Source organism: Bos javanicus, chromosome X, assembly GCF_032452875.1.
Source record: "Bos javanicus breed banteng chromosome X, ARS-OSU_banteng_1.0, whole genome shotgun sequence".
NCBI classification, from domain to species: domain Eukaryota; kingdom Metazoa; phylum Chordata; class Mammalia; order Artiodactyla; family Bovidae; genus Bos; species Bos javanicus.
Genome location: NC_083897.1, coordinates 78667767 through 78684585, shown reverse-complemented (window position 1 = coordinate 78684585; position 16819 = coordinate 78667767). Strand labels below are relative to the sequence as shown.

The following is a 16819-nucleotide window of genomic DNA, read 5'->3' as shown; positions in this document are numbered from 1 at the left end:
CCATTTCAGTACTCCTTGAAGCCTATTAGGGGGTCAATGCCTGAGAAGCCAAAAATGAATGCTAGTCCAGTTTAAATGGATTATACTAAAAGATGCTGCTACCTCTGAAATTACTAATTCAAAGTGTTATATTCTTGTCTGCTGCTTAAATAATAAGCTTCTGCTAATGAGCTGGCTTTTGACAAGATGTATGCAGCTCCATAGGCTGATAAAGAAAAACTCTCAATAAGTCTGGTTTGAAAGAATAGACTCTCACCAAAGGGACTGTAATCAGTGCATGCTGAGATTATTTATGACATGCAGCTTATGCCACCTAGTTTACTTAGGAACCATTTCAATTCTTCTGATCCTCTGCAGGGGTCATCTCAGACTGGGTAAGCATATAACCTACCCCAACTGTTTTGAGAAGGATATATTGTAGAATAAACTACAGGCTTTAAAATTACTGGCCCTTAGAAATGACATTCCTACAAGCCTCCCTAATAGGAGTCAAGACAATGTCAATCTTTTCTCCTTCACTTACCTTAATCACTTTGTTACCTTAACCACTGAGAAGACCCACTCTTCTGCTGCACAGGCACTCACATGGCAAATCTGGTAGACTCTCTAAAACACTTTTCAAAGATATTCTCCACAGTTCAGCCTAGTGAGGGGTTACAAAAAGGAAAAATATGCTTTCATCATCTTTGACCCTCCTATACTCAGTTTGGTCAGCCTCTATTGCACTGAGAGAGAGGGTGGAAGGTACTAAACAGGAGAATGGGAAGCGGGGAGAAAAGCACAGTATTTTTAGGTCCAACTCAACAATTTTTAATGCCACTTTTACACCAAAATGGAAAAACTTCTGATTTAACATTTATGATACACTATTTATTGGTTATTTATTCTTTTGTCTACTCTCACAGGAATGAAAGTCCCATGATGGCAGGACTTTGTTAATATCTAGAACAGTCTCCAGCACTCAGTGAGCACCTAATAAATATATGTTGAAGGAAGAGGGGAAGTGCCACATCAGAACCATCTCTTTTCTACCAACTGGGGAACCCCACCAAACCACCAGCAACTTACCAAGACTTCCCAACCATCTCACAAGGACATCCAGGGCAACGATGCTTTATTCTGGTTTGCTGGTAAACCCACTGGGCACGATGCCTCAGGATAAGTGACAAGTAGGTCTTGTTACTTGTTGCTCTTGACCAGTGACAAGGTTTCTAGCTGCCCAAGAATCTGCATTTTTAACAAGTATCCCAGGTGACTATATGAATAATAAAAAAATTACATCATGGACATTTCCTTTATTAGAGGAGCACAATCTCAGAGGCTATTTAAAAAACCTTTCACAGTGTGGAATAAAAATGTTTGTCTCACATGGCCTCCATGGACTTAGATGGAATCTAGAGAAAGCACTAGGTGGAAGACACAGTACTGGGCTAGGATTCAAATCTATTTTCTACACCAACCAGCTACGATCTTGTAAGAGATCATCTACAAAAATGCAAGAATGGGAGAAGGAGAGTTAGGCTCAGTAGTCTCTAGTATAGTCTGAATACTTTAAGACCTTTTTTCATGTCATAATGGGAAGATATGAAGTAACTGTCTAGGCCTAGTAAGACTACTTTTCCTGGCCCTTCCCACTAACTGGGCAAGCCCACCAGAGCCACTGACCACTTACTAAGACTTCACAATGGTTTGATAACCATGTGCAGGATGCTGACTTGAGCCTCTTCCAATTCTCTAGTAACCTCACTGGCCAGGCAGGGCTCAATATACCTCTTCACCTGTGGCATGGTTTCTGATCAAGTTTGGTGTCACCTGCAGGATAGAGAGAAGGAAGAAGAAACAAAGGTAAGAACAGTCAAAGTATGACATCTAGCTTTAATTTTACTTTTACCACCTTAAGACAAGTCATCTAGGTCCACACCATGGACCTCAGAATTCACTCTTGTCAAGCACTATTATTAGCATCACAATTATCTTCTTTATCTGGCAAAGACTCTTACAACACACACATTTAATAAGGATCCTTGCCTCTATTTTTTTTTTTTATGGGTTAAATATTTATTTTTATTTTTTTAAATGAGACATCTTGGGTACAGAGGCACCAAGTAAATATACCAAAGCATTAGAACTCAGATCTGAACTAATGCTGATCCTCCTAGCTGCCTACCCTCTTTAGAGCTCAATCAATATCCTATCTTTGAATGGAGGTAAACTTGGTATCTTAGGGGCCCTTATGGCAATTATGACTTCTTATTCCATGCTGCTGCTGCTGCTAAGTCGCTTCAGTCATGTCCAACTCTGTGCAACCCCAAAGACAGCAGCCCACCAGGCTCCTCTGTCCCTGGGATTCTCCAGGCAAGAACACTGGAGTGGGTTGCCATTTTATTCCATATTCCTGACTAAAAGTGAACTAAACCTCCATCTAATCATCATATGGCACTTGGTTCACACTGATAAGGAAATGTAACAAAACCGTGGGCTCTGGACCAAGGCCTGTCATTTATAATCTCAACTCCCACCAGGACTGACCTTACCCATATCAATTGTGTGCATTACCAAAAGGATCACGAGGAGCTAGGTAGGCCCATGGCTAGTCCTCTACCTCCAAGACCCAACCACGAGGAGGAATGCAGCTCTGAGACCTGAGACCCACACAGGATAAGCCAAAGTCCCCAAAGGGTTCTTTGTAAGGAAGCAGCCTACTGCCTTTAAGTTTCCCAGTCCCTAGCTGCTTTGCATGAAAAGCAAACCTAGAAATCTAGCAATTCAGTGATGACCCAAAGCCCAGGATATTAATTACCATTAGATGCTGGCAACACCAACTACTATAACTAGACTTCCTCTTACTGCAGGGAAGTGCAGGCAACCTTCAAATCCCAGAAGACCCAAGGAGCAGTTTCTCAGGGTTTATTTTTAACTGTTTCACCTACAGTTAAACAGAATACAGTGTCCTATAATTTACTAGTGATAATGAAGCCCAAGAGAAAGCTCTCCCACCGTAAGTTAGGAAGATTCCTACTGGATAGTATAAGTGTTGGGGGATGACGATGAGGCAGCTTTGATGGGTTTGAGCCTTCTCTTTATTGGATAAAGTAAAGCAGCCATTGCTGCACACCCATAAGCAGCTGTTCCCATCAGCGATTTTTTAGCTTATTAAGTCCAAAGGGGCAGGGGTGGGAAAGGAATGTGTATAGGTCCTAATTGGGAAATACACAGTAAGTGTAAAGCCTGACTCATGAAATGCCTGCACTAAGGAACCAAGAATAATTAGTAGTTAGTGCCTTTCTCTAAAGATAGAGGTCTTATTTCCACCATACCCTATTTCCACCTGGCCCAGCTCTTTTCCAAACTAAACTGCTCCAGTTCCCAGCTTCCTCACCAACCCATTTATTCCACTTCTGTTCAGGTCAGCAAATTTCTAAATAGAAATCATTTCAATGTTTGTCTTAACTTTGCTGGTCATAAACACACCGTGAGAAAAAAAATTCCAGAAATACATTAAGAATAGAAAGCAAAAGTCATAGAATCCCAGAAAGTTTAACACTTGGGATATATTCTTCTTTATAACTTTTATGTACACATACAAACATGAATTTTTTCTTTTTATTGGAGGATAATTGCTTTAGAATATTATGTTTGTTTCTGCCATACATCAACATGAATCAGCCACAGGTATACATATGTCCCTTTCCTCCTGAATCCCCCTCCCATCTCCTTCCCCATCCCATCCTTCTAGATTGTCACAGAGCACTGGGTTGAGCTCCCTGTGTCACACAGCATAATCCCACTTGCCATCTATTTTACATACGGTAATGTTTGTATTTCAGTGCTACTCTCTCCATTTGTCCCACCCACTCCTTCACCCAGTGTTCACAAGTCTGTTCACGTGTGTCTCTACTGCAGCCCTGTGAATAGGTTCATCAGTACCATCTTTCTACATTCCATATGCATGCATTTTATTTAACAAGCTGGATGAAACCATGGCCTTTCTTTCAATTAATATACTGGGTACATCTTTCCAAGTCAAAAATTCATCTACAAGACTATTTTTAATGCCTGTGTTGTATTATTACATGAATACACCAAAAAATTTATTCAAATTCCTATTAAAGAATGGTAAATTTTTTCCATTTTTTATTGCTATGAACATTCCCATACCTAAATCTTTTAAAATATCCTTAGAATATTTTTGAAGAACATTTAAAATTTATTTAGAATATTTAGAGTATAGCCCTAGAAATGAAACTGCTAGGTCAAAGGATATGCAACATTTATTGTGGCCACTAATATACACTGCCAAATTGCTCCTACAAAGGATTACATGGAAATTGGATCTATCCCACCAACGCTGCTGCTGCTGCTGCTGCTAAGTCGCTTGTCGTGTCCGACTCTGTGCGACCCCATAGACGGCAGCCCACCAGGCTCCCCGTCCCTGGAATTCTCCAGGCAAGAACACTGGAGTGGGTTGCCATTTCCTTCTCCAATGCATGAAAGTGAAAAGTGAAAGTGAAGTCGCTCAGTCGTGTCCGACTATTAGCGACCCCATGGACTAGAGCCTACCAGGCTCCTCCACCCATGAGATTTTCCAGGCAAGAGTACTGGAGTGGGGTGCCATCGCCTTCTCCATCCCACCAACGCTAGTGTAACATTTTAAAACCTTTGCCCATGTGATACATGTTAAGGGTAGTACTGCATTTTTTTTTTATGAATACAGATATTTTTTACTTAAGAGAATTACAAAGATAAGCAAGATATAGCCTCTGCCTTTGAACTTAAATGAAAGGAAACAGACACAAACAGGTAACATTTACTATTATCATATTCATGATAAAAAAGGTTTCAGTTCATGGAGCCTCCTTTGAGTCTGCAGCTATTGCCGATAGAGAAGGTCCAAGAGAATATTATTAAACAGCAGCCCCAATTTTAAAAATCCATTTACTAAAATTCCAAGGAGTTGGGCTAATGCTATCACATCAGTGGCACTTGCTATCACTTTGTTGTTTCTCCTTCCTCAGTTCTTAAAGGAAAGCACCAAGTGGAAGCTGCCCAGGGAACAACCTGCTCCCTCTCCCCGCCAGCCAGTGAAGTGAATTAAGTGTAGGGCAGTATATTACTGGAAGCATTTACTGATGCTGGATCTGAACTTCCATTTTTCCTTCTCCTATTTCCAGTAAACAATGATGAGCTGCAGTCATTTTCTTTAGGAAACAAAATATCTTCTCTTCTTGAGAGCCTTATTCCCAGGCAAATATGTTTATACATAATAACCATGCCAACTTGGAAAATAACAGATAAGAATCAAAAGAAATTACTTTTCAGCACCATGATGGGTCAGATACAGATGAAATCAAAATAGATGCCAACACAAGTACTTTTAAAAACCCACCCAACAAAGATGGAGGGATAGGCAATAAAGCAAATACAGCAAAATGTTAATTGCACTATCTAGGTGGTGAGTATACAAGTTTTCACTGTCAATTCTTCCAATCTTTCTGTATGAAAATTTTCATAAAATGCTGCAAAAAGTTCAGCAAGCAGCTTGAAAATAATGCTGTAAGGTCTTTCCCTCCATTTTACTGCTAGAATGAGACACTCATTCTCTTAATTTTGCTTTTTTAGATCTAGATTTCTTGCATCAGACTTGGAGCTCTCCAACTTTTTAATGAAGTGAAATGAATGACAATATACTCAGGCAGGTTACCAACACAACATGTGGTAGGTTAGGGAAGGTTGAGAAAGGAGGACCCTAAGCTCCTGGAAGTGCAGGCTCACCACCTGTTATGTCTGAATAAGTGACTATTTCAGAAATCCCATTTCTCAGTTAAAAATTAACATTCAGACCCTCTAAACATTTGCCTCAGCCTACTTTTCTGCTTTATCTCATATGAATTCCTTATTTTCCATATTCTCACTGCAAAGAGCTGTGTAGGAAGGAGGGGGGCAAGGGATAAGGAACCAAAGCATGATATGCCCATATGCTTGAAGTTAAGATATAACAAAAGGAATTTTAATTTCCAGGGTTGAAGCTCAAAACTCGATGTTGAAGGACATGGTACAACTGACAGACTGCAGGACTCTGGGGAAAGCCTTATAATCAATCTCCTAGTTTGAAGTGTGTCCTGATTGGACCATCTGTAAAACAGGAAGAAGACTCATCATAATGATCAATGAGGTAAATAAATGAGTTTCTGAGATGTTAAAAGTATCTCTAGTGAATGGGGAGGGGAATGAAGCCACGACTGTTGAGTAATGATCCAAGATAGGATAGGCAATCTTTTTCCAGAGCTAAGCTTTGAGGGTCACCATGTCTCTGATGTGGCGCCTCACTCTGCTGTTGTAGGTCAAAGAGGCCACAGACAAAACATCAACAAATAAGCATAGCTGTGTTCCAACAGAACTTTATTTGCACAACTATGCAGACCATGAACTGTATTTGTCCACCTCTGATCTAGAATGTGAAGCCTACATAGGAATACCATTTGGAGGACCTGAGGAGGAGTGAAAAGAGGATGAGTCTACATATAGGAACCATTTAGCAAACACCAGACAGTAAGGATGAGGCTCCTGATCTGATAGCTTTCACCCAGGTTCCACCAAGGAAGAGACTGTCAGCAGCAGCAATAGTAGCAACATCTGTAAATACCAAGGACTGAAATCCAAACACAAAAACAGCATTATCTCATGAGAAATTCTTGAGAAGATATATCCATAACTAGGAAGAAACAGCAAGTTTCTGACTACACACATTTTGAAGAAACAGTTGACAGTTCAGAGCCTGTGGAGATCACGTTAGCAGGCACACAATAAATGTTTGTTGATGAGCCACTCATTTATTCATCCAATAAACATTTACTGAGGCCTACGAATGTGCCAGGCTGGGCTCTGGAGATGAAGACACTGTCCCTGCCCTCAAGGAGCTCACAGTCTAACTGATAACAAAGGAAGGGAGACAGGCATATACACAGACAATTACAATACAACCTGATAAGTGCTGTAACACTTATCAGGTTGTATTATAATGGCCGATGTAAAATTCATTTCCAGGGGGCGCTGCTCCAGGCTGCTGCGGGCTGTAACATCAAGAGAGGGGAGGAACACACTGAAGAAATCAAAGGTTAAGTGCTTTTGGGCTATTTCAAATATGCAGGTTCTCCCTAACTCCTGATCATAAATGAATTTGGGAACTAAGTACTGGCATGACATAAAATGGGACTCCCACTCTTAAGGTAGGTACAGACCTCCAGTAAAGGACCTTCTCAATCACCTCTACAAAACAAGCTTTGTTGCTGTTACTTTGTTTCATTTTGCTTATTATACTCCAACCTTCCCACCATACACATAAGCCTATTCTTCAACTAGCTGAAAAAATGCTGAAAAATGGGAATTTACAACTAGATTAATTCCATAAAACTAGGTAACAAAAAGCAGTAATGGCTCACTTGACACCTCTATATCCAATAATCCCCCTTAACTGAAAAAATAAAAATTAGAATGTGACTAAATATAAAGGAGATAGTATATAGCTCATGGAGTGGGAATAATAATTTAGAACGTTCTACTTAGTAAATATAATTAAACAGATTCTGAACCATAAATAACAGACACAGTTTCAGGAAACCAAAATAAAATACCTTACCACTCTCCAAGATCTTTGAGAATATATAATCTAAATCACTTCCGTATTAGAAATAAGAAAAATAAAAAACAGGTAACACACTCTTCCCAACACCTTCTCAAAATTCAGTGAGAGGTAGTAAGAGACTCCTTGAGGAGAGATTACTAGTGTTAACTAGTCATTTGGTTCACATGATTTTATACAAAGATAGGATGGAATTTTTGTGTGTCACACAGTTCTTAATAAAGCCTAAGTTTTTAATGGCTCTTTTGTCTCTGCACCAGCAAACTGAACTGATGACATCAATAAATTGTTTCCATTTACACTGAGATCCCTGTCTTGGGACCCAGTGTCTCTGAGGCCACTATTTTCTACACTTAACATACCATTTTCCCCTAAAGTCATTACATTGCTCTTTTCTTCCCTGTTTCATTCTGCCGATTGTCAGCCCACATGCACAATGTCTTCTCAGGTGTTGCAGTTTGTTCCTTTTACCACATTACATCTCCAAAGAGTTCCATGTCATCTACAAATGTGAACATTACACCTTGTACATATCTTCCCCCAGATCACTCATAATAACATCAATCCCCCAGTGGATGCGGGAAGGGTGGCTAGGCTACCATTTTGTGTCTTATCTACGTTGGTTGCCATGTCTTATTAGAGGCAAAACGTTGCCATGTCTTCTCCCCACACCCATAACCAGGGAGCATCACTGCTGTGCAGCAATCAGTGCTTTCTTTTCAGATAAAAAGAAATAGCTATCTATTTAAAAAACAGATAAATGTTTCTCAAAATGGCTACCAAGAATTTCACATGTATTCCATGCAGTAGTTGTCTTATTTTTTCATACTCAATAGCAACAAACATATACCAGGTGTGTATGTCAACAAATGACAAGGGGTAATAGATTCTTTATATAGAGCACATAATATAGAGCTCTTACAAATATACAGCATTCAGACCCAAGTTGAATAGTTCACAAAAGGAAATAATAGCTAATAATTAGCATTTGAGAATCCAGCTTCATCAATAATACAGAGAAATGTACCATAAATCAAAGATACCATTCTTATACATGTAAAATTACAAAAAAAAATTTATGTAGCTGCTGCTAAGTCATTTCAGTCATGTCCGACTCTTTGAGACCCTATGGACTGTAGCCTGCCAGGCTGCTCTATCCATAGGATTCTCCAGGCAAGAATCATGGGAGTGGGTTGCCATTTCTTAATGTAACTAAATGGGTACAAAAATTGACATAATGTTTTGGAATGCTATTATGGCAGGTCTTTAAAATGTTCAAAGTTTTTGATGAGTAATTGTAATTCTTAACTCTATAATATAAAGAATAACTCAAAAGAGAAACAATAAAAACTAAATGAAAAGACATTAATCATTAACTTAAAATACTGAAAATCTTAAGTACTTCCACACAATAAAATATCATGAAACCATTCAATGACAATTACAAAAATATTTAACATGGAAAAATGCACATTATAAACTCAAAACATGACATAAAATAATATAAATATATGATCCCTGTAGAAAAATCCAGAAAGAATGAAAAGAAGCAAATACATTTATTAACACTGGTTATCTCTGTGAGGTGAAATTATGGATCTTTTTCCCTCATATTTTCCCCTCAGACGAAGCTACAATGAATACTGACCACATTTCTAGACTGACGGAACTATTCAAACTTAATGGAAGAAAAACCACAAAACAGTTGACTGATTTGACCACATGATTTCAAATTTCTACTAACCAAAAATTTAAATACAAAAATTAAGAGGCAAACAATAACCTGGAGTACATATTTATAAATTACAGAAATTTGAGTAATAGCCTTTATTTATAGAACACATTCAAATAGATAATAAAAATAAAACTAAAACTCCAACTGATAAATCATTTAAGACATGAACTACCATCATATGAAAGAAAAATCAAGCTACTAAGAAACATATGGAGGAAAAAAGAATCCAAACTTAAAACCAAAGAAATGCAAAATTAAAGTAATACTGGTTTTTAATCCATTGAAATAACGTTTTTGACTACTCAATGCTTGTGTAAATTGGTACAATCTTTTCAGAAAGAAACTTGGCAATACATATTAAGTGTTAAAAATGTTCATATCCTTTGACATAGTAATTTCACTTCAAATGTATCTATCCCAACCAAATAATAAATGAAATCCATGTATTTTCTGTCTTTTATTATAAGAAAGAAAATTACAATTTTCTTTCCTTTACAATTAACATTGCTATCAAACACCAAAATATTAACAATGGGTAAGGAAAAAATCTCTACTGCAGCAAATGACTGGTTGTCTCAAAGCATGAGACCAGACCTCAAATCTGGCAAAACAAGAAGGGTGTGTCCAGCCTGCCGCAGTCGGCCATTTTAAACCCTCTGCAGAACAAAAAGCATAGAAGACAAGGGTAGGTAAGGATGACCACCCCACTAGGCTCCAGATCAATACTTTACTTTTTGTCTTCCACATATGTAACCTTATACAATGCACTGAGTAAAAATTAGCAAATAGGTCTCCTTTCTTAAATAGCATAGGTTAAGTTATGAATAAAATTTGAAATCGTAAGTGGAGGGTCCTTTAAATTTGCCGCATCATTTTGGTGGATAAATATAATGTTTAAGAACACAGAATTCTGAAGCCATACTACCTGAATAAAAATCCAATCTCAGTCACTCAAAAGGATATAAAGCCTTGGATTTACTTTATCTGTATCCCTCAGATTTCTCATTTGTAAAAGATGAATAATGGTACTGCTATTTCATAAGACTGTGGAGAGTACTAAATTAGTTAAGGCATGTGTAAAAGCATATAGACCCAGTATCTGACACATAGTTTAAGCTCCAAATACGTTTAAGTTTAATTATTATTATAGTTAGGCAAACAGGCCCGAGAAGGATAAAGACCAGTATTAGATCACAGCTAGGATTAGTGAAAAGGCCTGTTTCAATTTTGAATCCTGTGCCTTTTCTTCTACATATTTAACTGCTAAATTACTAGTTTTAGCGATGATTAACAATAGATCTTTACTGACAGCCCTCTAAGAGCCATGACAGTGCTGCTGCCTAAAAATAAAACAAAATAAAACAAAATCGTCCCCCTAGATGAAACTGTGCTCAAAGTTCTACAGAAAAAAAAAATAATAATAATTTAGAAGACAAGGTGTGAAATCCAGGTCACCTACATACTACCGTCACCATTCGCCTAGATCCCAGGTTTAAAGCAAAGTGGAACAAGGACTTGGAAACAGCCAAACCCTCACCCCTACAACCTCAAGGGGAGAAAATCAAGGGCTTCTGACCAACTGTAGATTCTCACAGTATTGCAACCACTGAGTTCTGCTACTCTGATGGAATGAGAGAAGGTGTCCGGAGCCAAGGACACCGGCCCACTATCTCCGTGTCCAACAGAGAGCCCTCCAGAGGCGTACTGCCCGAACGTGGCCTTGTCACGAAGTGCTCGCGTTTTACGCATTTCTTACACACAGCCAGCTGCTGCAACCTTTTGTAAAATCATCATCGCCTCCGCATTTTTGAACCCGCATTATTCATAGGCCAGAGAGGGGCTAAGATTCTGAGTCAGTATCTAGTGGATCTAGCCACAGCCTAGGACAGCTCCGACTCAGGCTGATCCCCTCACCCAACCAGAAAGGTCGATCTGCTCCTCGGCAGGCCCTCCTAGACCAAGATGGCCAAGCAAAAAGACAACTTACCTCCCCCCTCGCCATTTTGCAATCTTAATTACGCGTACGCTGCGCGCCTCCTCGCGTCATTTCGTTTGAAATACGCATGCGCCCCTCTCCCCCTCGCGTTAAATCCAACCTTCACAATGTCGTCTCAAATGCGCATGCGCAGCTTCACTCCCGCGGGTACCAACTACCAACAACTTTCCTTTCTTAAATACGCATTCGATACCCACTCCGCGCCCCAGGCCTTGCGCATGCGTATCTCCGGCTGTCCCTAGTGGAGCGTCCCCGCCCCCCACCCCCACCCCGCACATCAGACCACAAATACAGTGGACTCTCCGCGGATACGATGGACTAACTGTACTAAGCCATTCTATATAGGAGACTTGAGCATCCGCGGAATTTAGTCTTTGCGGGGGTTCTGGAACTAATCCCCCACGGTTACCAAAACACGACTATATATCTGCGTGCTACCGCGTCGTGCATCCTCACACTCTCAAGTATATTTGCGCACTGCGTCTGTCCCCCGACCTCCGTTTTTTATATATAAGTGCCTGATGATATCTAGATGTGCTTCTCCCTACAATTGTGCCCCCAGTGCTCAATAAAGAAGAGTCATTACCAGCCTTCCTTGATAGGGGTAGGTGTGATAAACTAGGTAAGTGGAATGCGGGAAAGACGTCAAAGCTTGCAGGTGTTCAGAGCAGATGCCAGATCTAGATAGAATCCGCCCTGACTCCCAGGGAGGGGCTTAGAGTACCCTCGGTTTTCCGTAATAAGACCTACCACCCTGAACAAAGGCAAAGAAAGCTCTCATAATCGCCTAGTACTACAGCCCCGACCTTTAAATACATCTTCTACTGCATATGAGGAAATCCAAGAAATTTTAATGCAGGGAACATTATGGAAAATGCCGACGCTCAGGTGCACAACCTTGATTAAAGGAAAGAAGCCTGTATTACTTTTACAATGGGAACTAAATGGTCAACATCCTTTTGTAGGTCTGAGGCCCGTACTGTCCCCCATTTTTTCCTCTCGTGAACGGGGAGAACACACAAATTAAGGATCCCCCTGGCCCGAGTTCCCTCCTCCACCCTCCATGTTCTTCCCCTATGTCGTTCCTTTACCTCCTGGCTGAATCGAAGGTCATAGCATAAATTCTTAGCGCCGGCCGTCCCAAAATATGGTGAAAGGGAACGACGGCACAGAGTTCGCGGCGCAAGAGCAGGCCAAGGTGGCAGTGGACAGCAGGCTGAGGACCAGCCCTGCCTCCAGCCGCAACGCTGATATCCAGAGAGGACCGCCTCCAGGATAGCTGCAATGTGCTTCAGGCGCATGCGCCGAGCACGCCCTCTTCTCCCGACCCCCGCCCCCACTCAAGCCTAGCTCTCTCCAAGGCAAACTTTTCGGCGGTCTTCACCCTTTCACCCTTACGCAGGTCCGTAGCTCATCCTGCTTCTTCAACATTTTCTCCCCTTAGTCACACAGGCCTCCGCCACCTTTCCCTCAGCCCCTTTCCTCATGTATCCTTCTCCTGTTCTTAGCCCACCATTTCAATGCCATTCTCCCCCTTGGCTGCCTTTGTTCGGTTATCCTTAGTGGCCTATTCTTGTATTCTTGGCCTTGCCTGATCTGCAGCCCTATTGGTCCTCTTACTCATCCCCTTGCGTGTCTGATATTGCAAACTGTAAAAAAAAAAAAAAAAAAAAAGGCAAAAAATACTGTTTAAAAGGTATTATACCCTCACAATCTTCTCCAAAGCAGCTCTCAAACTGCTCCAAAAGAGCTCTCAACTAGCTAGTGTTGGGCAAACAATGCCTGGTTGATGAAGAACCAACGAAGGAGACTCAGAGGCAGGGAACCAAAAGACCTTATGCACAGAGCATAAAGGGAAAGGGTGTTCAATTAGTTTGGGGGTAAGAAGGAGTATGCAACACCTTTTTCTTTCTCTTCATAACCCTGGTATTGTCTGGCCATTAAAAATACTGTTCAGTGTCCTTCAATGTTAAAGGCTTGTCTTCTGTGAGAAGTTCACGTAGTAATTTTGAGAGAAGTGTATTGAATAGACTCTGAAATAGACTCCTCCTTGAATTTGAGAAGCAGAGAATACAAAATAATGTTTTGTTTCCCATTATGATGTTTTACTTTGGTGGCTGGTTCTTCTTGCTTTCTAAGAAAGCCAGTTTGGAAATACCAAAATTTAAGCCTCCCCCCCGCCCCAATTCCATAAATTCTGAGACCTGTAAAATGTGTACATCATCCTTTCTAATTGTTAAGAATGTTGAGACCAAAGCTTTCCCTTTAAGATAAGGAACAAGATAAGATGTGCACTTTCACAACTTACGTTTGGCAATTTAATGGTGGTTCTAGCAAATGTAAGAAATCAAGGCAAACTCAAGAGATGTAGAAAAAGCATTTGACAAAATTCAATATGGCTGAGCCACTAGTTGCATTTACATGGTTATCATTATGTAAATGTTGGATATTGACCAAATCAATATTAGGAGAAAGGTGAAAGTGGGGGAAGGCAAATGGAGTGCTAGAGCATTAAGTGTACCAAAAGATGATGTAGGTAAAAGAGGGCTAAATGTTTATTCTCTGAAATGGAAAATCATAGATAATGTCTAAAATGGAAATATCAAGAAGCCATAATATAAGCATTATTTATAGTTATGAACCAAACTATGAGTTAAAATCATTTAATGAATTGAAAGATTAATGGGTCACCACCAGCATTTTTTACAACATGACAGAAAACATCAAAGTACACTGCAAGAGGACTTCCCTGGCAGTACAGTGGTTAAGACTTCATGCTTCCAGTGTAAAGGACTCATGTTAGATCTCTGATCAGGGAACTAAAATCCCACATGCTGCACAGTGCAGCCAGAAAGAAAAAAAAAATGCATTGCAGGGAATTGGTAGTCCAGTGGTCAGAACTGCATGCTCTCACTGTGGAGGGCCCAAGTTCAATCCTTGGTTAGGAAACTAAGGTTTCACAAGCTGTGTGGCACAGCAACATATATATATGTTGTTGTTGTTCAGTCATTAAGTCATGTCTGACTTTTGTGACCCCATGGGCTATAGCCCGCCAGGCTCCTTTGTCCATGGAATTTCCCAGGCAAGAATACTGGAGTGGGGTGCCGTTTCCTTCTCCAGGGGATCTTCCCTACCCAGGAACTAAACCTGCATATCCTCAATTAGCTGGCAGATTCTTTACCACTGAGCCACCAGGGAAGCCCTACATGGGCTTGTATAGTCATAATCCTACATATGGCTATTATGGCCAACATAATTTTAAAGTGCATTGTAGACATTAAGAGTAATTATTTTTTTTTTAAACTTACTTGAGTTATAGCACACACTCACATACATACCCTCTATTGTGATGTAAAATAAATTTCTCCCTTCATTCTTTCCTGTCTCAATTAAACCTGTTTGAAAATCTATACTTTAAACTATGGGCATGCATTACTTTAATAAAAATATAAACCTATAAAGGAATTTAAACATGATAATATGGTTTATTTAATGAACATATATCAAATTTTAAAACAGAATTTTTGCCATTTTAAACAATTTATGAAGCACCATTTAATTATTTAAGAATAAAGTTCATTACATTACTCTATATTTGGCATGTGCACATGCTCTTTATCTATAACTTTTATTAATTTTTGAAAACATTTTTCTTTGTGGTTGCATTTATGAAACCAGTTGTACATTCCAATCAAGTCATATTGAAATTAAAGGGCAATTGCTACATTCACTATTCTTATGTCTATACATTTGTACTGGCTTCCTGAAAAAAATTCACATACAAAACGTATAGCTAACTAGTAACTTAAAGAAAAATATTTATTGTGGATTTTTAAAATTACACAACTTAAACCTTATTTCAAAAATTGTAAAATTTAGAGAAGGAAAATAAAGAGGAAAAAGTCTTATTGAATCATATAGCTCCAAAATAGCTAGAGGTTATATTTCAGTGTCTAGCTTTCTATACTTGTTTCTGTATCTATATAAATGGACATGTCCATAAATCCTTATGAGTTTTATATATTATATAAACAACTTAGGAAACAGAGAGGAATACTGTCCAGTATTTAAATTAAGGTTTTGTAATTTATTTTCCAAGGAATATCATGTTCTTCATACTGAGTGATTCAATCATATATGTTTTGTACCTTAAATGGTTATGATGATCTTGAAAACTAAGATTCTTGCAATAGGCTAAATTGTGAGTAAATCTTCCTGTGGCATTTTACAGATTTTTTTTCCATTTTATGTATATCATATCTTTATAGACATTTGTATTTCATTTTTAACCCCCGCAAATGAATTACTCTAATTTGTCATAATTTGTTTCTGGATTAGATACATCTCACACATGTTTTTCCTATGTCTATAGCACATGTATAAAAACTGGTCATCTACTAGACCACAAAGCAGACCTAAGACTTGATTATATGAAATCCTACAGGGTACATTTTCTGAACAAGAAGGGATTCAAACTCAAACTTCAAGACCCAAGAAACGTTTATTTAATTGAAAACTAAACAAAAACGGAAAACACCACCCAGCTGTGCTTTGGGCTTCAACTACAGGAGGAAAGTCAGGTGGGAGGGGCTGCTGGAAAGCCTGTGACATAAGAATGGGACTGTGCGCAAGCCTTGTGTGACGTCGCTGAGGCCCCTAGAGAAAAACTGCCAGTTCTGTCTAAGCCGCCGTAAGGAGAGGTTGTGCCGGGGCCTCCGGGGCAGCAGTGGACCCACTCACTTGCAGATCCCACCACAGCCATGAGCAGTAAGGAGTGCTTCAAGTGTGGACGCGTTGGCCACTGGGCCCCGGGATGCTCTAAAGGAGGAGGAGCTCGGGGGCGTGGAGCTAGAGGCCGTGGCCGTGGAGCTCAGTGTAGTTCAACCACCCTACCCGTCATCTGTTACCGCTGCGGTAAATTTGGTCATTATGCTAAGGACTGTGACCTTCTCGATGACATCTGCTACAACTGTGGGAAAAGTGGTCACATTGCCAAAGACTGTGCCGAGCCTAAGCGAGAGGGAGAGCGTTGCTGTTACACCTGTGGCAGACCAGGCCATCTGGCTCGTGATTGTGACCGTCAGGAAGAGCGGAAGTGCTACTCTTGCGGCAAAAGTGGCCACATTCAAAAATACTGCACCCAAGTCAAGTGCTACCGTTGTGGCGAGATTGGCCACGTGGCCATCAATTGTAGAAAGATGAATGAGGTCAACTGCTACCGCTGTGGCGAATCCGGACATCTAACCCGGGAATGCCCAATTGAGGCTAACACTTAATTTTTCCCTTTGTTCCCCACCTCTTTTTGCTGACTCATAATTGTATTATTGTCTCTGAAACCTCTTCTTTGACCAAAGATTGATAGATTGAGGCTACTTCCGGGTCAGTGAATTTTTAACTACCATGTTAAAAGAGGAAAGGGCTGGTTAAAAAATAAAAATCTCAAAAAAGT

General features: G+C 39.9%; 1 protein-coding gene and 1 long non-coding RNA gene across 23 annotated transcripts in view; one reads left to right on the top strand and one right to left on the bottom strand.

Annotated features, from left to right (window-relative positions):
- Positions 1 to 12647, bottom strand: part of LOC133243153 (uncharacterized) — an 83273-nt gene extending 70626 nt beyond the window's left edge. For 7 of the 22 annotated variants that reach the window (XR_009734991.1, XR_009734992.1, XR_009734985.1 and 4 more), the window contains exons 1-4: positions 12462 to 12645; positions 1673 to 1812; positions 1069 to 1255; positions 524 to 643 (exon numbers count right to left, since the gene is read on the bottom strand). This is a non-coding gene — a long non-coding RNA (uncharacterized LOC133243153). Of the gene's footprint in view, positions 1 to 523; positions 644 to 1068; positions 1256 to 1665; positions 1813 to 11361; positions 11509 to 12461 lie in introns of those variants that run through there. The other 15 variants (XR_009735001.1, XR_009735006.1, XR_009734988.1 and 12 more) reach the window with 14 other exon arrangements.
- A 3160-nt stretch (positions 12648 to 15807) lies between these two features.
- ZCCHC13 (zinc finger CCHC-type containing 13) lies at positions 15808 to 16819 on the top strand. Its single transcript, XM_061409691.1, has one exon. The coding sequence runs from the start codon at positions 16131 to 16133 to the stop codon at positions 16644 to 16646; it is 516 nt and encodes a 171-aa protein (XP_061265675.1). The 5' UTR covers positions 15808 to 16130; the 3' UTR covers positions 16647 to 16819.

Bases quoted from the DNA above. Each gene is read 5' to 3' on its own strand.
- ZCCHC13 (XM_061409691.1), top strand. From the start codon at position 16,131: ATGAGCAGTAAGGAGTGCTTCAAGTGTGGACGCGTTGGCCACTGGGCC.